The 23289-nt window shown below is 42.4% G+C and overlaps 1 protein-coding gene across 1 annotated transcript in view; it reads left to right on the top strand.

The window, feature by feature from the left end:
* The first annotated feature begins 6120 nt into the window (after positions 1–6120).
* Positions 6121–23289, top strand: part of LOC138445570 (regulating synaptic membrane exocytosis protein 1-like) — a 253257-nt gene continuing 236088 nt past the window's right edge. Inside the window, exon 1 of the mRNA XM_069599475.1 lies at positions 6121–6710. Coding sequence (XP_069455576.1) covers positions 6547–6710 — 164 coding nt within the window. The 5' untranslated portion in view covers positions 6121–6546. The remainder of the gene's footprint in view (positions 6711–23289) is intronic.

The raw sequence follows: 23289 nt of genomic DNA, 5'->3' as shown, positions 1-23289 counted from the left end.
TCACTAATCTAGAGCCAGACATCTTGGGATGTGAAGTCAAGTGGGCCTTAGGAAGCATCACTATGAACAAAGCTAGTGGAGGTGATGGAATTCCAGTGGAGCTGTTTCAAATCCTGAAAGATGATGCTGTGCAAGTGCTGCACTCAATATGCCAGCAAATTTGGAAAACTCAGCAATGGCCACAGGACTGGAAAAGGTCAGTTTTCATTCCAATCCCAAAGAAAGGCAATGCCAAAGAATGCTCAAACTACTGCACAATTGCACTCATCTCAGATGCTAGTAAAGTAATGCTCAAAATTCTCCAAGCCAGGCTTCAGCAATACGTGAACCGTGAACTCCTTGATGTTCAAGCTGGTTGTAGAAAAGGCAGAGGAACCAGAGATCAAATTGTCAACATCCGCTGGATCATGGAAAAAGCAAGAGAGTTCCAGAAAACATCTATTTCTGCTTTATTGACTATGCCAAAGCCTTTGACTGTGTGGATCACAATAAACTGTGGAAAATTCTGAAAGAGATGGGAATACCAGACCACCTGACCTGCCTCTTGAGAAATCTGTATGCAGGCCAGGAAGCAACAGTTAGAACTAGACATGGAACAACAGACTGGTTCCATATAGGAAAAGGAGTACGTCAAGGCTGCATATTGTCACCCTGCTTATTTAACTTATATGAAGAGTACATCATGAGAAGTGCTGGGCTGGAAGAAACACAAGCTGGAATCAAGATTGCCGGGAGAAATATCAATAACCTCAGATATGCAGATGACACCACCCTTATAGCAGAAAGTGAAGAGGAGCTAAAAAGCCTCTTGATGAAAGTGAAAGTGGAGAGTGAAAAAGTTGGCTTAAAGCTCAACATTCAGAAAATGAAGATCATGGCATCTGGTCCCATCACTTCATGGGAAATAGATGGGGAAACAGTGGAAACAGTGGCAGACTTTATTTTTGGGGGCTCCAAAATCACTGCAGATGGTGACTGCAGCCATGAAATTAAAAGACGCTTACTGCTTGGAAGAAAAGTTATGACCAACATAGATAGTATATTCAAAATATGAGACATTACTTTGCTGACTAAGGTCCGTCTAGTCAAGGCTATGGTTTTTCCAGTGGTCATGTATGGATGTGAGAGTTGGACTGTGAAGAAAGCTGAGCGCTGAAGAATTGATGCTTTTGAACTGTGGTGTTGGAGAAGACTCTTGAGAGTGCCTTGGACTGCAAGGAGATCCAACTAGTCCATTCTGAAGGAGATCAACCCTGGGATTTCTTTGGAAGGAAGGATGCTGAAGCTCCAGTACTTTGGCCACCTCATGTGAAGAGTTGACTCATTGGAAAAGACTGATGCTGGGAGGGATTGGGGGCAGAAAGAGAAGGGGACAACAGAGGATGAGATGGCTGGATGGCATCATGGTCTCGATGGAGGTGAGTCTAAGTGAACTCCAGGAGATGGTGATGGACAGGGAGGCCTGGCATGCTGCGATTCATGGGGTCGCAGAGAGTCGGACACGACTGAGCGACTGAACTGAACTGAACTGAACTGCTCCAATCACATTGTAAGCAGAGGTCAACAAACCTATTTCTGTTAGGCAGATAATTAATATTTTAGGTTTTGCTGTGTTTTCCACTGTACCATCATAGCAGGAAGGCAGCAATAGATATACATCAATCAATGGGTATGGCTGTGTTCCAATAAAACTTTATTCAAAAAAACAGGCTTTGGCCTGCATTTGACTCATTGGTCATACTTTATTAATCCTTCTAGGGCCATTAACTTATATTCAGTCTTCACTCCCATAGCCTCAGAGCCCAGCTTTCAATATTACCCAAATCCTGGAAGGTAGATAGTGTTATTTACATTGTATAGATATGCAAAATAAGGCTCAGCAAGGCATACTTCACCCAAACACACATAAATGTTGTATTAACTTTCTAGGGCTTCTATAGCAATGCAGCACAAGTTGCAAAACTGCTTGAAACAATAGGGATTTAATCTCTCACAGCTGTGAAGGCTGCAAGTCCAAAATCCAGGGGTCAGTAGGCCAAACCTCCTCCCAGGTCTGCAGAGGAGAATCCTTCCTGCATCCACCAGCTTCCGGTGGCTCCCTGTGTTTCTGGGTCTGGCGCTGCCTCACCCTCTCCTCTGTCTGCTTCCACATGGCCTTCCTCCCTGTGCATCTGAGCCTTTCTCCTCTTATAAGGACAAAAGTCATTGGACTTAGAACCCATCCTATTACAACATGATCTATTTCATCTAATATCATCTGTAAAGATCCAATTCCAAATGCAGTCATATTTTGAGGTTCTGAGTAGACCTGAACTTTGGGGAAAAGCAGTTTTAAACTCATTACCTCTGTCAAACGGTACAGCAAGGATTTGCACCTGACCTTATTTCAATGATTTTTCCACCTGGAAGTTACAGTCTTAGCTACTAAGTTAAACTAGCAGTTATCAGTGATGTTGAATTTTAGACATCTTTCAAGAAATAATGGTTTGAGGGCCTCAGTGGAAAAGAGAGCTTAGAATTTTACCTGAGAGGAGCTTGGTCTCAGCCATCTCTTCTGACTTAAGTCCTGAACGTAGGGTTAGTGTTGACCTGACAGGCATTTTATACATGTCTTATGAATAAAGATTTAAGACAGTTTCCTGTAGATTTCACTGGCTGGGCAAGGGGCTGTCTCTCTAGTCAACATCTCTGGGTGCCAAGCCCATAAGATGAGATTTTTCCCAGTACTTGTCCAAAGCATGCTTTGTCCCTTAGGGAAATGGGCAGTTTCATTGCTGTCCAAACAGATTTGGGAAATGCCAGGCCAAACCAAGCAAAACAAATTTTGTTACTGCAGTAAATAACTTGCTTCTTAGCACCTTTTATTTGTTAAGGAACCTTGTGAGTTTCTAAGGAGGAAGTTAAAGTTGCTCAGTTGTGTCCGACTCTTTGCGACTCCATGGACTATACAGTCCATGGAATTCTCCAGGCCAGAATTACTGCAGTGGGTAGCCTTTCCCTTCTCCAGGGGATCTTCGCAACTCAGGTATCGAACCCAGGTCTTCCGCCTTGCAGGCAGATTCTTTACCAGCTGAGCTACCAGGGAAATCTTCTAAGGAGGAGGTATTATGCATATTTTTTCTATGTTTATTGGTTATTTTTTGTACAGTATCTTCAGGAACTAATCGTATGTGCCACTCACCTTGGCACGTCTGCCTTGGGCATTTATTTGCTTACTTAAGTGCATGTAACTCTGATTTTCTGGAGGCAAATATAAAGAAATGTACTTCTCTTAGATTTGAACCCCTTGATAATGGATGGGATCCCTGACAGAGGGGACACATCGATGGGTATACCATGGCATCGACTAGTTCATTGGTCAATTCAGTCTCTCCTTTATTCATTTATTCACTCGCTGATTTCATACTCACTTATCAAAGAACAGGCAAGAAGTTGTAAACATAAAGATGCTTGAGACCAGACTTCTTATCATTAAATCATTTAGATAATACACATCAATCACCATTTCCCAAAGTAATTCTAATAAATGGAAACAGCTAGTAATGGACTAGTGGAACTGTGTGCTCCTTGCCCCGAAAGTTACAGTCGAAGCTCTAATCCTGAGCACCTTAGAATGTGACTGTATTTGGAGATAGGACCTTTGAAGAGGTAATTAAGGTCAAATAAGGTCTTAAGGGTGGGGAGCCTAAACCAACAGGAACAATGTCCTTGTAAGCAGAGGAGAGATAGCAGGGATGGGCCTGCTCAGAGATCAGGCCACATGAGGACACAGCGAGAAGGTGGCCAAGGAGAGAGGCCTCAGGAAAAATCAGTCCTGCCAACATCTTGATTGTGGATTTCTAGCCTCTGGGACTATGAGAAAATAAATTTCTGCTGTTTAAGCCACCCAGCCTGTGGTATTTTGTTACAGCAGCTCTCTCAGATGAAAAGCACACTGTTAATTGCTCATTAGGCCCCTACCTTTGAGAACTTCATTTAACTAGTTCTAATGTCTACTGAGGGTTCCTCATTCCTTTACTGACATCTTAGAAGGATTTCAACAGCTTGACTGTCCACCATGTGAGGACATGGACCTTGTTGTGTCTTCACATGGACAGGCAGGCATCAGACAGAACGGATGCGCCACCTGCATTTCTTCTCCCCTCTGAACATCAATCACGGAGAAATGGCCTAAAACATTCCTCGCAGGAAAAGAGAAAAAAGGAGGACTAGAAAGTATGAGGCACACAGCTAGATGCTCCAAATATGCCTTCTAATTTAACATCCCTCTTCTATTTTGAGGTGAGTATCTTTACTCCTCTTCCTAGGGGAAGAAACAGAGATCCAAAGAGGATAATGGATTTGCCAAGATCATGAAATTACTGATAGAGTCAGAATTCAAACTCATATATTTTTCCCTCCTGAATATATGCTGGTCTAAGGGAAATAAGGCTAATTTTTTTAAACGAAGAAAAGATGCTGACTAGAGTATTTTCATCAATTGCTTAATTAGAAGAAAGGGGAAATCTGGCTAGGCAGTAGCAGTTACCAAAAAAGGACTGAAATTTTAGAACTATGTGTTTATTTCAGTGGCATCCTCATAACCAACATGACTATCAAAAAGCCAGGCCAAATGTTAAGTTGTGCAAATAAAAATAATGATTACAGAGCAAGAGTCAGGCACTGTTCTTGGTTCTTTCTGTGTGTTCTTGATATCGCTATTCAGGAAGGCTAGTGAAAAACCACCAGAATGTCCCAAGGCAGGTGACAAAAATGACCATATTTTGAAATCATGCTACAAGATTGTTGGTTGAATAAAATGGGCAGGTTTACTGCGGAGAAAATTGAAGATGATATGATGGGCATCTCAAGGAACAGAGAGATTTTCAGGTAGAAGGGAAATTTAGATATAGGGATAAAATTAAGTGGTAGTGAAACTTCCATTACTGAGATTATGCAAACGGATGTGTCCAAATAGAAACAATACCCCCCTTCATTCAATGGGAGATCAACTAATTAAACTACTAAATTTTTTAAACTTGAATATTTTAGGGTTTTTAAGCACTTATAAATGTCATCATCCTTATCTTCTTTATTAACAAAGTAAGACTTGGAGGGAAAATTTAAAAAATAAAACCAAAACAAACAGAAAAAAACTAGATGCCTTCCAGAACTATAAAAAGAATTAGACAGGAGAGAAACATCAAATTTTTTCCAACACCATTGCTAAGAAAAATTGTTGCTCAGTTTGAACTCTTCTCTATATTAAGTTTTTTAAATAAATATATTGACAAAATTCAGTCTCAAGTATTGAAAGCCAATAACATCAACAGTTTTGAAAAGATTGTCTATTTTTGCCTTTATCAGCAAGGGGAGCTCATCCTTGATGCTTATCATTGGGCCAAGCATTGAGCAGGAGCTTCTCACAGTAGGCTGTGGTGGAGTGGTTTTCTTATCTGGGATCGGTGTTTCTTGAGAAGTACCTACAGAGGCTAAGAAGTGAATGCATGATGATAGCGAGCATCATTAGAGGAATTAGAGTAGATAATCCATTTGCTAACAGCAGAGAAGTGCAGTTATGTGATAAGATGGACTATCCAGAGGCCAAAATGACAAATTAAAGATTCGCCGTGGTGTGGTGCCTCTGGAGGGGGATTTCAGATACACTGCACAGCAGGACCGCAGAGGGTGGGTCAAGGAAGACTGGAAGACCCAGAAAACCTAGGCTGTTGTGTGTGTCGGGGCGGGGGCGGGGGGGGGGATCAAAATTATCTTTAAAAACCACATCGTTGTGGCTATGAACACTTGATCAGTACATGAGAAAGATACGGTGGAGGGGAGGAAATGCATGCCAAAGCTGTTCCGTCCTGTTCAGAACACCATGGGTGTTCTGATAATACTAATGATCCACGAAGAACATGGGGAGCGGGGATGATGACGATTAAGGCAAACCGTGGAGACACAGGGCTGGCGAGGATGGCAGAGACGAGGGAGCGGGAGAGGCAGGATGAGTCACGGGCCGAGGTACCTGGGCTGGAGCGCGGCGGTGCTCACGCCGGCCAGGGGCGGGGGTAGGGGGCGCGCGGGCCCGGGCCCGGGAGTGGGCGGGTGGGCGCCGTGGGCGGAGCGGCTCGGGGCCGAGCGGCTGGCGGCGGTGTCTGCGAGCTCAGCAGCATCACCGGAGCCGAGCCGCGGAGACTCCGCCTAAGTGCCACCCAAACTCTCCTCCCGCACCGCGGACGCACGGAGGCGGTCGAGCAGGAGCATCCTCGCCGAGCCCCGAGCATCCTCGGCCCCGTGCGCTCCCGCCCCCGCCCGGGAAGGCTGGGCTGCGGGAGGCGGCCGGGCGCCCGCGCCTCGCCAGGGCCACCAAAACAAAGGCGGCCGCCTCCGGGGCCGGGCGCCGGCGGAGGAGCATGATAGCCCGGGCTCGCCCGCTGCCCAGTCCCGCGGCCGGGAGGGCGCCGCGGTGAGCCGAGCCGGGACGCGGCCGCCGCCGGGCGTGGATCCGAAGGTGCGCTCGCGCCGAACCCAGGCCGCCGAGGAGGGGCGGGCCAGGCCGCGAAGATGTCCTCGGCCGTGGGGCCCCGGGGTCCCCGCCCGCCCACCGTGCCTCCCCCGATGCCCGAGCTGCCCGACCTGAGCCACCTGACCGAGGAGGAGAGGAACATCATCCTGGCGGTGATGGACCGGCAGAAGGAGGAAGAGGAGAAGGAAGAAGCCATGCTCAAGTAAGCCGGCCGGCCGGGCCCGCCGAGCCTCCCTCCCGCGGGCCGTTCCCCCGCTGCCGCCCGGTCCTCCCGGCTGGGGGTGGGGGCGGGGCGGGCCGGGTGCTGGGTGCGGGCGGAGGCGCCTGCCTGGGGGCGCGGGCCCGAGAGGCCGGTGCAAGGAGGCGGGTGGGGGTGCGGGACAGGTGTCAGGAGAGGATGCGCTGAGCCCTGAGCCAAGGAACCTGGGGAGACGATGGCTGGGGACCGAGGTGCAGGAGAGGACTGGGTGCGCGGGGGCCACCCGGGGGTGGGGTGTGCGGAAGCTCAGAAGAGCAGATGTCGCCCGAGTAGAAGGAAGGGGCCCCGGAGCCGGAGCAGAGGAGGGGCAGGCGCTGAACAGGCAGGAAGGCGAGGTGGGGAAGAGCTGCCAGAATAGCTCTTCTTGCCTTGGAGTTGTTGAGCAGGCTGGGGTTACCCCAGCCAAGGGTGCCAGCATTGATGCAAGAAAGATGCTTATTTTGAGTGTTCATTTTGCTACTCATTCATCTCGCAGCCCGAGGTTGGGTCTTTTTTTTTTTTTTTTTTCCTAAGGCAGTTGCCATCTTTGGTAACCTGCCTCCCCAGCTTCTGTTTAACCTTTGATTCAGGGTCTGCTACACAGAAGACCTGTGTGAAGACATTTTCTTCCCCATATATAATGCCATTGGCAATGCAAAGTTTTTAACAATGAGAGAAGCTGATGGGTACCCTGGCCTGAATAAAATACAGGTTCCTCTTACTGGTTTCCAAGGGAGCGCCAGGGCCTGCTCCTTCCTGGTGCAAGCCTTACAATAGAGGACTGAATCTTTGCACACATCGGCCCTTCTTTAAATCCCATCAGCCAACCCTGCGAGGGACCTCTGTACAGTGCCCCTTTTAGCTGGGTCTGGGGAGGGGACAGACTGGTGGCTGGTGATGTAGGCATGGGCGACCCTGTCCCGCCACCTGCCTTAGTCTCAGGCCAACCCGCCCTGGGGTGCTGGCTTTCCTGCAAGTGCTTCCCACCACTGATGATGAGGGGAGTTGGAGGGGACTTCCCATAGAGGGGTCTCCAAGTATCAGGCAAAGTTTTCAACTTGGCAGTGAGGGGGTTCAGAGCCCCGATGGAGATGAGCTCCTTGGAGCCCCAAGTTAAGGCCAGAAGGTGTGTCCGGGGGCAGAAGATTTGTGTGAAGAGCCAAAAGGGAGCCTGTTGCATCTGGAGTTAGTGAAGAGAGAAGGAGGGATGGCAAAAGGGTGATACCCACCTGAGCTCAGGGCAGCCAGGGACGCTACCCCGCCCACCCTCGGAAAGGCCTCCAAAAGAGAAGATGCTGCCACAGGAGGGGGGTTTTCCTCCTTCTGCCTGGGTGCAGCAGCGGCTGGCAGGAAAGAGCTGGAGGGAGCTGTGTCCCCGACCTGCTGGGTCTCCACCAGCACAGCTGCAGCCCATATCGGGGAGGGGGTGCATGGAGAACAGCTGTTGGGGCCGATCAGCACACAGGGAGAAACTCAGTCATCCCTGCCCTTTTATGGTAGACCCCGAGAGGAGCCATTAACTCGGAAGGCCAGAGTTGGCCTGGTTCTATGAAGAGCAGCAGGTTTCTAAATTCCCTGTCCCTTCTTATCCAAAACAAAACACAAAGACTTTAAGCCTCCTCCCTGCTTGAGGGAGGCAGAACCTCCTTAATCTGCTGCCTGTCCCTGGCGCTGCAGGCTTCCCCTCTTCTGAGACTGGAAGTAATGGATGGTGTCTGCTGGTGCTGCTGTCTGTCTGTCTGGTTGTCAGTCCGTCTGTCCTCCCCGGCCGCCGCCCCTGCCACCTGTCCCAGACATCTCTCCTGCCGGACAGGACGCACCGTTTGGCTCCCATTTCTTTGGTGTTCGCTGCACACAGCAGGTGGACGGAGGCCTCCAGCCGCCGATGGAAAACATGGGAGGCTGCCTGACGGGGTCCGATCGGGAAGGGAGGTGCAGGGCACGCGGGTGGGCGTCACGCCTCTTCATTGGCTGTTTCAGGGCTGACAGAGAGTGAGGGATTCTAGTGGGGAGGGTGCATCCTGGTAGTGATCAGATCCTACCGGCTTCTATGGACAAATAAAAATGAAAGATGCTGTCCAGCTGCTCACGTGGAAAGCATCGTTCCCGCTGCTGTGCCCGCGACTGCTCTCCCGCACACAGCGCTCCTTTATTGCAGATTCACGAAACGTGACAGGGTGTGATGCCGTCACACCACAGCCTCCGTAACCCCGGGGCCTGAGCACTAACTCTGTCAATCAGCCTAATGTCTTGGCCTTCCTTGCCCTGGCAGATTGGGCATGCTTTGGAATCCCAGTTTGCTGCGATGTAAGTCTGCCCTGTTATCAGCTCATTGGTGGAACAGAGCTGTACTTTTTTTCTAGAGGGCACTTTATGTCTTAAAAACAAGATCCTTCAGGGGATTCAGATGACACAACTATGTGGGAACGTAATGACACACAGTCATGGGTGGTGGCCCTTTCTAAACTTTGCATAGAGATAGATTGGAAAAAAGCAGGAGGCTTTTCACAAGGTTTTGAAATAGTTGTTAAATCAGAGACAAGTTTTTGTGATAATGCGTGGTCATCACAGCACATATCTAAGAAACTGCTCTCACAACAGGTCCTACAAAGCTAAACTCCTGGTAACGGAACATTTAGACATAAAATTCACTTTAGTCATTACTGTAGAGTCATCCCCTTGGGCTCCCTACCTACTGTGTGTACTCGCTGTTCACAGTTTGTAAAATCAGATGTCAGCAGAGAGAAGAGAGAAAACGGATGGGCGAATATGCCAAAGAAATGTTATACAATATCAATTACAATATATTCATGCAGTTTCATGAGCCTTGATTTTGTATTACTGCTTGAATTTTGTCTTGATAATGTCTTTAAATTTTAATAAATAGAAAAGAATAATGAAGCTAATTTCACCTTAAGATTTCAGAAGAGAAATTCTTTGAAATTTGTAAATAATTTGTCATGAAAATAATTTGTTTTGTTGGCAAGGTACACTACTTTTAGACACCATTGCCATATAGTAATTGCTAGATATGGTTTACTCCTGAAAATAATTTCTAATGGTTTGATTTATTTCCCTGCAAATATAAGGTCTTTCTTAATCTTAGGGTTTCGAGGTGTGTTGGTATGGGTATGACTATGTGTTCTAGAATTTTTTGGAACCTAACTTCCTCAATGAATACTCCTTGAGGTAACTGTCACCAGACACCAGGAGCCAATATATTACATGCGTTGAAAACTGTGTTATCCTGGGACCTAAATCAAAGAAGATCTTATCAGATCTAAAATCTTATTCCCTTTTTATAAAAGCTTCGTAGAGAAAAGAGCTACAGAGTACCAAGACAAGAGAAAAAAATATAGAAGCGGAAAATGAAAGTGATTGCTAGAGGCAGGGAGTTGAGAATTGTGTCAGAATATTTAATAGAACTACTAACATTTATTGAGCATTTACCTCATATTGGCCATTATCCTAAGTGGTTATTGAAGCAAATCCCAAAGAGTTGAACTGTGTTCAAGTTCGATATGTGTGTATTTGGATTCTCCCAAAGAGCTTGTGTAGAAGGTAGTCATGTCATCCCTAGATCCTTGCCCGGCCCTTAGAGGGTTCCTGTGGTACCTTGAATCCCCTCACAAAACATAGCCCAACCAGGTCCAGACCTTTTATGCTAAGTCTGAGCAGAGTTCCTACATGCCACTCTGCCCTTCTACCAAGAAGATAAACCCAAATTTCATCCACCTCTTCTTTAAGTTCATTCCTGTTCTTCTTTCAGTGTCAGAGAAGGAGTTTGGCAGAAAGTTAGGCTGATTCAGAGGATGAGCTGCTGATTATAGGAGAACCAGGAGCTTCACCCATGCTCTTAATAGGGTCTCCCAGTGGAGTGAGGGCAAGGGAATTATCTCCAATTTTAAGGTTATAAAAAGCATAATGGAAAGTCCATTAAAGTTGGGTCAAGCATTTGGGGGTTCAGGTTTTAGTTCTGCCACTTACATTGTATAAATGTGGGCAAGAAAATTCAGTTGGGATTCTAGGAGGCTCTGTCTTTCTTACAAAACCTGCAATTCAGGGTGTGAATTGATTTATAAAGGATATTGAGTTTGGACTTCTCCATCTCTCTTAACAGAGAACCTCGCACCCACTAACTCTTCAAACCTCCGTAACACCTACTCCCTTTATGAGAGGAGAGACAAAAGAGGGGGTAGAACCCTTGTACCTTCAGCTTTTTTTTCCTCCTTTTTCTCCTCCAATCACTTATAATATTGTGATTCAAAATTCATCCAGCAGTCTCAATTGGCAACTGGGAAATGAAGGAATGTAGCAGAGGGCTTCTGGAGTGGAGTGAGGGCAGAGTCCCCAAGAAGGCAGATATCATCTTTTCATGGACATTTGCATAGATTTTCATATATTATACCCCAGAAGACTCTTTCATGTTGCTGAGGCAGGGGTGCATAAGGGGGAAAGTAAATATTAATTTAAGAATGCTGCTAAAGCATGAGCAGGTGTCTACTCGGCCCAGGGTTCTGTGTTAAGTAGAAAAGTCTGGGGGATAAAATGCACCCTTTCACCCAGAGTCTAGTCTCCTTCACATTCCTAATTGGGTAGGGTTAAATTTAGGGAAGATTGTCCCTGAATTATTGTAGTTTTCTGATTCAACAAAAACCTATGTTAGTAAATATGCATACCTAGTACTAGGTCCCAAAATGCTTCTGGAGAAAATTCAGAAAAGAAAATCCTAAAAAAGTGAAAGTGAGGCATTATCCAAGAGAAGAGAGGGTAAGAAGCATAACACTTAGTTCACATTTTTGCCAACCTGTCTTGCCTCTCCTTTCCCTCTGAGTATTCTCTCTTCACCAGAAGCGAGGGGTACCACTGCTGAAGTAGATTCCTAAATCTGCAGTAGAATGTGGAAACCAGTGGGGACTGCAGGCACCCCTGCTGACTTGAATAGAAACATAGCATCTTAGGAGTGTTACTTGCTCAACTGGTTAGATGAGAAGAAAGGTTTGAGTTCAACCTATGCAGAAAGAGTCAGGTTCCTGCCAAGATATCTATCAAATAGCAATGTCTGCAATAATATTATTGCCCTCTAACATCTGTAATATGCTGATGAGATTACTGTACCATGGCTTGTAAAGCCTGTTGTATTACATTTCATTTATCTTTATGGACTGTTTTATATTTTTAAGCAGCTTTCTACATGTTGTTCTATGATAGGAGCTGGATATTTTAGAACTTGTCCTGGGAGTTGAATTAAGTTGGCCTGAGGCATATGACAATGAAAGTAATAGAACCCAGAACCCACATACATGGACTCCAAATCTTTAGTGTTCTTAAACGTCTTTTCAAAACTGCACCAAGCTGTGGGTATCAGGGTTAGTTTCCCTCTTCTGTCGGGGAAGGAACTTAACCTTTGGTCATTTGGCTGCATACATTACATATTTTACTCTGCCCCACGCTCATCTCCTGAGAGGGCTATTCTGTGAGTATTCTATTGTTACTAGTTTCTTTTAGTGAAATTTCTAGAACTAACTTGGTTTCTTCCAAACTGTTGCCTTATGATATTTGATCCTATATCCAGAAAATAAACCTAAAAGGAGCAAAAAGATGTCATAAGAACAGTGACATTTTCCAGCCTTTTCTGAGGACCCCAATCACACTTCAGGCTCTGGATCTGGCCCACCTCATGTGCATCTGGGTTCTCTAATCTGGCTCATTTGCTCACAGAGTTCTCGAATCCCTTTGCACTTTCCCATCGTGAGGTTCTCTCTTCTCTCTACTATTGTTATAAATTTTATGTGTTAGGTAGGTTATTTCTAACAAGATATCATGTGATAATAAATTCACCAAATAAGACCACTTTGTCTGGTGTTAGGGTTGCATCAGGCATTGGGCTGTTGGGTAGAGTAAAGAGAAAATCTTTTGCTTTAGCCAGATGTTGGCTAGGTCCTACCACTTCAAAACTGCCACGGCCAGAAAGGAAGGTGAGCATGAGAGAGTGGGACAGAGCAGTGGACTACATTCAGCTCAACACTGTCATATTCCGTAGGTGTAAACATCAATAAGTTAACCCATCTGTGCCCTGATTTCTTCTGTGTAAAGTCAAATTGCTAATGTCTGCCTTTTTAATTTATGAGGCTTTAACATGATGGTACAGGCCCCCTTAAACTTCCAATTGCTGTACCAAGAAAGGTGGCATTATTAACTTTACTGTGTAAAACTACAGAAGATTCCCAGGAGCACCTTTTCCTGTGATGGCTGCAGCTTCTAGAGGTCCTGCTGAGATTGGTCCTTGTGGAAAAATCCATCCATCATGTTGTGCTAGCTGGGTGGTGTGACCAGGGCTACAGCCTCCAGGGTGCGAATTTGGCAAAGAGATCAAAGGTAAAATGAGTCCAGGGTTTGACCTGAGGTTATTTTTACCTTCCTTCTTTCTCATTAAATGGCTCATAAATGTCTTTGCAGGAAAAGCAATGTGGGAAAAATGATAAAGTTTGAAATGACTAAAAGGCAACCCGAATCCAAAAATGAGAAGAGAAATTAGCTTAGGGTCATTCCATCATCTTTGCTAGAAAAGAATTGGAGAAACAGACAGATGATTTTAGTGTCAAAAGATTTAATTAATTATTCACTGTAAATTAGAATATGGGGCCATATACTTGCCAAGCAGAAGTTCCTATTTCATGTCAGTTAAGTGTTGGGTACAGAATAGATTTAAATATGGTATGTTTAAATTGAAGAATTTTTTAAGATTCTGTGGTGGATGTCTTGGGTTTTCTGTATTTAATTTCTTATGCTTTTATATCAGGCTTATGTACATGTATTATGATCTAAGTAAGTGTTCTTTGGATGATGAGAGGGGAATATATTGCAGAAATGACATTAATTTTTAAAAATTTGTTTTGGTGAAGTACAATGTTGTGTTAGTTTTTGCCGTAGAGCAAAGGGATATGTTTATATTTATATCAGTAACAGCAAAGTTATTTATATATGTATTATTTAGTATATTCTTCTCCATTATGGTTTATTGCAAGATAATGTATCATTTCCTGTGCTGTACAGTAGGACCTTGTTGTCCATCCATACTGTATATAATCCTATATATAGTAGTTTGCATATGCTAATCCCAAATTCCTAATCTATCCCTCTCCCGCTCCCCACCACAAATCTGTTCTCTGTGTTTGTGAGTGTGATTGTGTCTTGTAGATATGTTCATTTGTGTTGGATTTCAGATTCCGCATATGAGTGATACCATGTGGTACTTCTCTTTCTCTTCCTGATTTACTTCGCTTAGTCTGACTAGGCCTATCCATGTTGCTGCAAATGGCATTGTTTCATTCTTTATGGCTGAGTAATATTCCACTGTATATATGTACCACAACTTCTTTATCCATTCCTCTGTTGATGGGCATTTAGGTTCCTTCTGTGTTCTGGGTATTGTGAGTAATGCTGTAGTGAATATTCAGATGCATATATCTTTTCAAATTATGGTCTTCTCTCAGTATTTGTGGGGCTTCTCTTGTGGCTCAGTGGTAAAGAATCAGCTTGCAGTTTAGGAGAAGCAGATTCAATTCCTGGGTGGGGAGAGTCCCTGAAGAAGAAAATGATGACCCACTCCAGTATTGGTGCCAGGAGAATCCCACAGACATAAAACCCTGGCAGGCTACAGTCCATGGGTCACAAAGAGTTGGACACGACTGATCTGAGCACACGTGCACCAGATATGTGCCCAGGAGTGGGGTTGCTGGGTCATATGGTGATTCTATGTTTAGTTTTTTGACAAATCTCCATACTGTTCTCTAGAGTGGCTACACCAATTTACATTGCCACCAACAGTGCCGGAGAGTCCCATTTTTCTCTGCATCTTCTCCCACATTTATCATTTTTAGACCTTTTAATGATGCCCATTCTGACCAGTGCTAGGAGATAACCTCATTGTAGCCTTGATTTGCATTTCTGTGATAATTCATGATACTGAGCATCTTTCCACGTGCCTATTGGACATTTACATGTCTTCTTTGGAGAAATGTCTATTTAGGTCTGCGGAATTAGCTTTAGATATTCTGTAATCTGTTGCTAACTTGTGAAAACTTTTCATACACATGAACATTTATTTAACTATAAAATAAAATATTAAAAAGGAAAGTAGTTATATATGTTGGCTTGCCCAGAACAGTATCCGTTGATGCCAATTTCACCTATAATTAGAGCTAGTACCTCTTTCTCTCAATTTTGAATTTCAATCTGAATGATAACTTAAATTATGTCCCTCTTTATAGATTTTGCTTTCCCTGAACCAAATTATTCATTTAGAACTTCAGAAAGTCAAGTAATTAATGGTCATAAAATATAGAAGTTAGTAATTATCAATAAGTAACACAGCAAGGTGTAGACATAGAATCTTGAAAATCATTGTTTGGTAAATGGAAAAGCATCTGCTGAGAATCACGTATTATGTTTTATAGATTCTCAGTGAAGTGCTACGTTTAATGGCAAAGGTGAATTTAAAAGTTCAAAACACTTTTCAAATAACAGTAACTAGGAATGCAACTACATGCAGGACTCTCTCTGTGAAGATTTTTTCTTTGGGACTTGCAAAGGAGCAGCCTATGGTTTAGAGAAGATATTTAACTAGATTTTAGGAAGAAATATACTGACAATTCCTCTGTATTATATATAGTAAAACAAGATAATTTTATAGAAAGTAATTTCATGAAATTTGAAAGCAAATGCTTAATTAGATATGGAAACATGTATAATATCACATAAGAAATGAATCACCAGTCCAGGTTGGATACAGGATCCTTGGGGCTGGTGCACTGGGATGACCTGGAGGGATGATATGGGGAGGGAGGTGGGAGGCAGGTTCAGGGTGGGGAACACGTGTACGCCTGTGGTGGATTCATGTTGATGTGTGGCAGAACCAATACAATATTGTAAAGTAATTAGCCTCCAGTTAAAATAAATTAATTTAAATTAAAAAAATAAAGAACCATAATGAACCAAACATATATGTTTATCTAATATAAAGTATAACACTGTGCTGATGATTTCCATATTATTTAGTATCGTATTTTCTGTATTTCCCATAATTGTGCCAGATACTTATCCTCTATTTTTGTACAGCAGCACTCAGTTGTGTCCAACCCTTTGTCACCCCATGGACTATACAGTCCATGATATTCTCCAGGCCAGAATACTGGAGAGGGTAACCTTTCCCTTCTCCAGGGGATCTTCCCAACCCAGGGATTGAACCCAGGTCTCCCTCACTGCAGGCAGATTCTTTACCAGCTAAGCCACAAGGGAAGCCCAGTTATCCCCTGGAAGATGCCATTATATTCAGATAGAGAAGAGATGTGAATTGAAAAGCAATTAAGGTATCTGTGCTGTCTTGTAAGTGTCTTACCAGCTTAGCTCTTTTTTCATAGGCTTTGATTCATGATCTGTATATTCACAAATGAGGACTAGTGTGGTAGTGGTTATTGATGGGGTTTTTTGTCTGTATTTGTTAAACTTTATGTAGTCTATTAAATTAGTTCCAACTTATGTTCCTGTACCTAAAGCATTCTTGATTGATATTTGAACAGTGTTCTTAATCTCAAGCATATCAAGTTATTTCATTTATTTATTTTTTACGCATAACTTTATTTATTTTAATTGGAGGCTAATTACTTTACAATATTGTATTGGTTTTGCCATACACCAACATGAATCCTGCACGGGTGTGCACTGGGATCAAGTTGTTTTAAAGTTGTAAGTGATGAGTGCACAAGACTCATGTGACACATTTTCCTTGTTTAAACATAGCGCTTAACACACAAGGAGGAGCTCTTTGTTCTGTTTTCAACTTAGGGGGTTTCTATTTTAGAAAAAAATAGATGGTATATGAAATATCTAAGGAATTCATAAATCAATGTATCAGGTCTTTTTAAATATGGAGTATTATCCCAGGTAGTTCAGACCGTAAAGAATCTGCCTGCAATGCAGGAGACCTGGGTTTGACCACTGGGTTGGGAAGATCCCCTGGAGAAGGGCATGGCAACCCACTCCTGTATTCTTGCCTGAGAATTCCATGGGAAGAGGAGCCTGGCAGGACTCCTTTGGGGTCACACAAAGAGGGACATGACTAAGCGACTAACACACTCACACGGATCCACGTTCAGAAGTTCTATCCAGGTCAGAAAGATTAGTTAGTATCTTAGCAGAAAGAGATGAAAACTGAAGTAAAGTAACCCAATGGCTTTCTTTTTATTTTTCACCCAGTTTAGCAGATTTATCTGCCTTAGCTATCTCTGTCTTGTAATATATTGAAGCTTAAGCCTTCTTTCCTAACCCTTTCTTTTTCTTCAGAAAAAAATGATATATTTTACATCCTATTATCTGAAATATAGGCCTATAGGTATCAGCTGGCTAATATACTCTAGATATTAATTTTTTGGTAACAGTAAACATTATAAAGAAATTCTATTTTGATATTCTTGACGATAATCATGACAAAAGTCACAAAACGTGATTTGGAGAAATAAAATAACATAAAATCTTATCTTTAGGCTGAATACTTCAATGTACAGATTCTCTGTTCCCTAGGCAAAAAATAGTGACCTAATATATAGCAGTCTGAAGTAAAATCTTGATGCCTGTCTTAAAAAGATTGTACAATCTGAGTATTGTTCCAGACATAAGTATTAGAAAGGGATTTCATGGTATTTGGAGCTTCAAAGGTCTGAGCTGTAATAGTCACTGTATGATAGATAATCAGTCAGGTGACTTTCCAGGCCTGCCTTCTAAAAGACAGCAAAGTGGAAGATTCCAGGAGGCACAGGTGCAGTTTTAAAAAGTCAAAGTCCAAGTGGATAAACAACAAGGTCCTACTATAGAGCACAGGGAACTACATTCAACACCTTGTGATAAACCATAATGGAAAAGAGTCTGAAAAATAATGTGCATATATGTATAATTGAATCACGTTTCTGTACAGTAGAAATTAGCACAACATTGTAAATCAGCTATACTTCAATAGATAATTTTTTTTTTTAAGTTCAAAAAGAAAAACATGGTCCTGGCCATTGGGGTCAGATATGGTAAGGTAGGGCATATCTTAGAAAACATGACGTATGTACTTTGGAAAAGGCTAATTAGGTAGCAAGACAAATTGTGCAGAGTGAGTGGTGGTTATAAGAGCTGAAGGACTTTCGGAAGCTCCCTCTTGCCCTTCCTTCTATAATCCCATTTCCTTCTGATTTGCCTTCTTCTGTGTGGTTTCTGGTCATGAACTCAGTCACCCGTATGTGTCAACGATCTCAAGTCTGTATTACAACACTGAAATTATCTACCAAATCCTGAATTCACATACCTTGCCTCTTGCTAAATTGTCTCCACCTGGATGCCCCATGGATGCTTCAAACTGAGTCTTATCCTTCATCCATTTCTTGATTTTCTGCATCAGCCCTACAAACACTTGTATGAGTCTTGTCTGTGTGGGTAGATCACCATTGCCACCCCTTGCTCACTGTGTTGTCAAATCCTTCAGGCTCGATCGTCTGACTGTGTACACTGTCACGTCAGCATCAGCCCTGAGAGCAAGGTTGTTCTCATCTATGTCTGCCACATAAGCACAGAGCTTGCCATGGGATAGGTACCTGGATTTCTAAACTGTGCGCATGAATGAATGAGCACATCCAGAGGATGTGGGGCGAAAGAGTCATCTAAGGCTGCTGGATAGATTCATAGGGTATGAGTAGGTGGCTGGAGTGGGAAGTGTATTCTAACTAGGAGAATTCTATCAGCTTATTCTGAAAGCAAAAAAAAAATGAGCTGTGTATTTTGACTATGGAGAGAACCATGTTGGCCAGAATTTATGAGAAGGACATACTGGTTGTTAGATATTACAAGGTGAAACTGAAGTAAGATTTTCAGATGATATGTTGTACTCTTATCATTCACGGCTTTGTGAAGGACAGCATTCTGACAGTGTTTGAATGCCAGTGTTGGAGGATATAAACAACACATTTTAAAAAGTAATCCTCTAGACAGACAAGCTTAATGGAAACATTTCCTTTGAATACAAACATTAGTAACTTCAGTGAGAGTTTAAAGCATAATATGGATTCTCTGATTTGATAGTTAGAATTAGATCAGATGATTATGACTGTAAAGCATTGTACTTTTGTAAAATATTTTTAAATGCTTTCTGGTTAAGTCATCTTCTAAACTTTTTTTAAAGTTTGAAATAAGTTGATTTATAATGTGTTGATTTCAGATGTAGAGAAAAGTGATTCAGTTATACATACATACACATACATGTATTCTTTTTCAGGTTCTTTTCCCTTATAGGTTATTATAAAATATTGACTATAGTCCCTTGTGCTATACAGTAGTCATTGCTGATGATCACTTATATATATACATATGTATAATAGTGTGCATATGGTAATCCAGTCTCCTAATTTATCTCTCCCCTCCTTTGCTCTTTGGTAACCATAATTTTGTTCTCTGTCTGTGGGTCTGTTTCTGTTTCTTAAATGATTTCATTTAATTAATTTCATTAATTTGTAGATTCCACATATAAGTGCTACATTTAATATTTGTCTTTCTCTTTGGTTTACTTAGAATGATAATCTCTAGGTCCATGTGTGCTGCTGCAAATGGCTTTATTTCATTCTTTTTTATGACTGAGTAGTATTCCATTATATATATGAACCACAGCTTCTTTTTCAAACTTAAACCCCTCAAAGACAAGAATCTGCTGTTACTCATTTTCATATTTCCACTGCCTAACCTGTGGCCAGTAAACAGTGGGGCCTCAGTAAGTGCTGCTTGAGCTGAGCTGCACTGTCTGCATGCTGAGGACACAAACACACTCGTTTTTGACGCAACACAGTTAGACTGAGTTGAAATGTGAATGGGAGCTTAGAGGGTGCCTTGTCCAGGTCTGGCAAACATTCAGAATGCACAGACAACTTCCTGAAGCTACAATAGTATCACCGATAAATGTGTTTTCTGCATGGAGTATTCCAGGCCATCAACTGATGAGAGTTGCAATCAAGATAACACATTTTAGCCACTGAATATTTATTCTGGTGCCACTTTTAAGACAAGAAAACTGAAGCCTGGAGGTTGTTTCCACTTTAATTAGTAATTGGCAAGAGAGTTAGGTATAAGACTTGGGGTTTTCGTTCTCCTGGTCCAGTGTTTTTTCTACTGTCACACACTCTCCCCATGGTTTCATTTTAACGACCATCAAATTCAAATGATTATCTTTTTTCAAAATTCGGTTTGATTTGCCTTCTCTATATGGTTATATCCTGTTATAAAAAACTCCAAGGAAACCCCTTATTTATTTTGATGATTTTGAATTTGGCTATATTTAATATTACTCATAATAAGTAGGTAATTTACAGGGATCAAAAATACTTTATTTAAAGATTTCATTTTCAGTGGTATTTGTTACAATTCTATTTAAGTTGCATTAATAATTATTAACTGTGACCATTTTATTTTTAATTTTTAATACATCTTGAAAGAGACAATGTTTTCAGTATGTAGTAATTTATTCATGATTTCAAAGAGCTTTTCCTACCATGCATTTGAATTATATACAGATTAAATTCATGTTTTGTTTTATCAGTAGGAAAAATCAGTTGGTCTTTGTTCATTCTGAGAACTTTCCTTGGTTCTCTCTCATCTGGAGGCTTGGTTTCAGGTAGACTATTGGTTGGGCTTCCCAAGTGGTGCTAGTGGTGAAGAATCTGCCTGCCCATGTGGAACACTCAAGGGACACAAGTTCAATCCCTGGGTTGGGAAGATCCCCTGGAGAAGGAAATGGCAACCTGTTCCAGTATTCTTGCCTGGAAGATTCCATGAGCAGAGAAGCCTGGTGGGCTACAACCCATGGGCTTGCAAAGAGGCAGACACGACTGAGCAACTGAACACACACACGCAGACTATCGGTCAGTGACCCAAAGAAAGAATCAGTAGGTTAGGGAAGGGGGTGGTATCCTATACATAGATCTGTGGACACACCCACTCATCAACCCATCTGTACTTATCCACCTCACACCCACACACAGAAAATGTATTCTTTCTATAAAGTCTTTTTTAAGGAGTTTAATTTTATCTCATTTAGAGGATTGGCATGATCTAGACATTCCTCACTTACTTTTCTGCATTACGTAGTTTCATTTATTTATTTTTAAATTTTATTTTATTGTGGTAACAGTCATATAATATAAAACAGACTATTTTAACCATATTTCCTGTACAGTTCAGTGGCACTAAGCATATTAACATTGTGTACAACTATCACCATCATCCATCTCTCAAAATTTTCGCTTTCCTAAACTGAAACTCTGTCTGTATTAAACAGTAAGTCCCCATTACGCCTCCCCACCCCAGCCCTTGGCACCTCCCAGTGTTCTTTCTGACTCTATGAATTTGATGATTCTAGGTATCTCGTGTAAGTGAAATCAACAGTATTTGTCTGCACCTAATGTATATTGGAATGCACTTTAAGGTTATCTTAAAATGTATGTCCTACAAACAGTTGTGCCTTCTTTTTTCCCCTTGTGCTGTACAGTAGTTTTGTAAGCACAACCTATCCTGTGAACTTTGCCTCAATGAGCATTCTGGAAGAAGCAGTCCTGTTTCCATATATGCCCACCCCTGGCCATAGTGATTGGACTAAAGATATGATCCCCGTCCAGATGGTTCATTGACCAACCAAGAACTAGTAAGGTTCTCTTTCAAAATGAAAATAAGAAACAATCAGGGAGTCAGGAGAGTGATTCATTTTTTCTTGGAACAGAAATGGATTGAACATTTATGATATGCCAGGAATTGTACTGAAATTAATAGAATTATCCAGAGTCCATGCCCTTTGCAGGGGGAGATGTATTTCACTTAAGCCAAATCAAAATTAAATGAGAAATTAATATATCTGATAAATGCAACACAGGACAATACATGATCCTTTGATAATATAAGCCAGGAATTCTGATTGAGATCAGGCTGGCCAAGAGTGGAAGTGACAGTGAGACTGAACGAAGATCTGAGGATGAGGAGGAGTTAGTGAGATAAAAATAGAGAGGGGTACTCAGGCAGTGAGGGAAGCAGAGGGTCTCAGGTGGGGGAGGGAGGGGTGATTCTGAAAAAGGGGAAGGAAACCAGTGTCATGGAAGAGAAAAAGAATGGCTTGAGAGGGTCTTGGAGCGTAGAAGCCTAACAACGTGAGGTCTTCCAGGTCATGTAATAGAGGTTTATCTTCATCTGAAGACCCAAAAGACTTTCAGGAGAGATATGATATAAGCCTATGAGTATAAGATCCATCTGGCTCCAATATCTAGAAATGATTGGATGGAGCACAGGTGTGTGTAAAGACTCGGGGAGGCTACTGCAGGACTCTGGGTGAGAGATGTGAGAAGCAAGGGCTTTGTGGAAATGGCAAAATGTTAGGACCGGGGAGAGATTTGGTATGCCAGAGCCACATTTTTTTTTTCCTTTTAATAGCTTGAAAATGGATTAACTTCTGACTTGCACCACCAGAAAGGGAGATCCTATATCTTGTCTTGGTTACTTTGCTTCTGCAGGCTGGAGGTTTGGACCTTAGAAGAAAGATGGTTGGAAATGTAAACTCCCAGTGAGCCATCTCTGCACAGGTACCAGAGATGCTACAGATGATGATGAGTGATTAGATCCAGAGCAGGAGAAAACCTAGGAATTAGCCTTAAAGAAACTTTACCTTTCAAAGCAGAAAAGCAACAGTAACCTTCCAAAGGCATTGTAAAGGAGCAAAGGATAAAACTTTGGAGACATCTTGTTACACCAAACAAAAGGGAAGAGAGAATTTCAAGGAGGATAAGGCACTCTCACTAGGATGCCTAAAATGAAGGAGACTGGCAACATCCAATGCTGAGGACGGTCATGAGGAACCAGAATTCTCAATTACTGTCTGTGAAAGCATAGTATGGTGCACCACCTTAGAAAACTCTTTGGTAATTGCTGTAGAAGTTAAACATGCTTTTATATTATGACCTAGCAATTTATACCATTTATACCATTCGTAGAGGTTATAGAAAAGAAGTGAAAACATTTCTTTGAAAAAATCCTTTTACAAGAATATTTAGATCAACCTTCTTCATAATAGCTCTAAACTGAAAATAGCCTAGATGTACATCAGCAAAAGAATGAACTAAAAACCTGTGGTATATTCATCCAATGAAATACTATCCAGCAATAAACAGGGGTAAACCACTGGTACGTGAACACACACACGAATCTCAGAAGCATCATGCAGAATGAAAAAAGCCAGACACAAATCACGCAGACTGTAAAATTCCATTTACACGAAGCTCTAGAACACGCAAACCTAATCCATGTGTTAGAAACTAGACTGGCATTCAGCTCTGAGAGCATAGCTGAGGGGTTGACAGGAAGGGGATAGGAGGCAATTTTCTGGAGGGTTAGAAATGTTCTGTATTTTGATAAGGGTGTGTATTATATGTGTGTATGTACTTCTCGAGCCCAATCAAACTGTACACTTAAGATCTATGCA

This window comes from Ovis canadensis, chromosome 9 (assembly GCF_042477335.2).
Source record: "Ovis canadensis isolate MfBH-ARS-UI-01 breed Bighorn chromosome 9, ARS-UI_OviCan_v2, whole genome shotgun sequence".
Taxonomy (NCBI): domain Eukaryota; kingdom Metazoa; phylum Chordata; class Mammalia; order Artiodactyla; family Bovidae; genus Ovis; species Ovis canadensis.
This window is presented reverse-complemented; position numbering and strand designations above follow the sequence as displayed.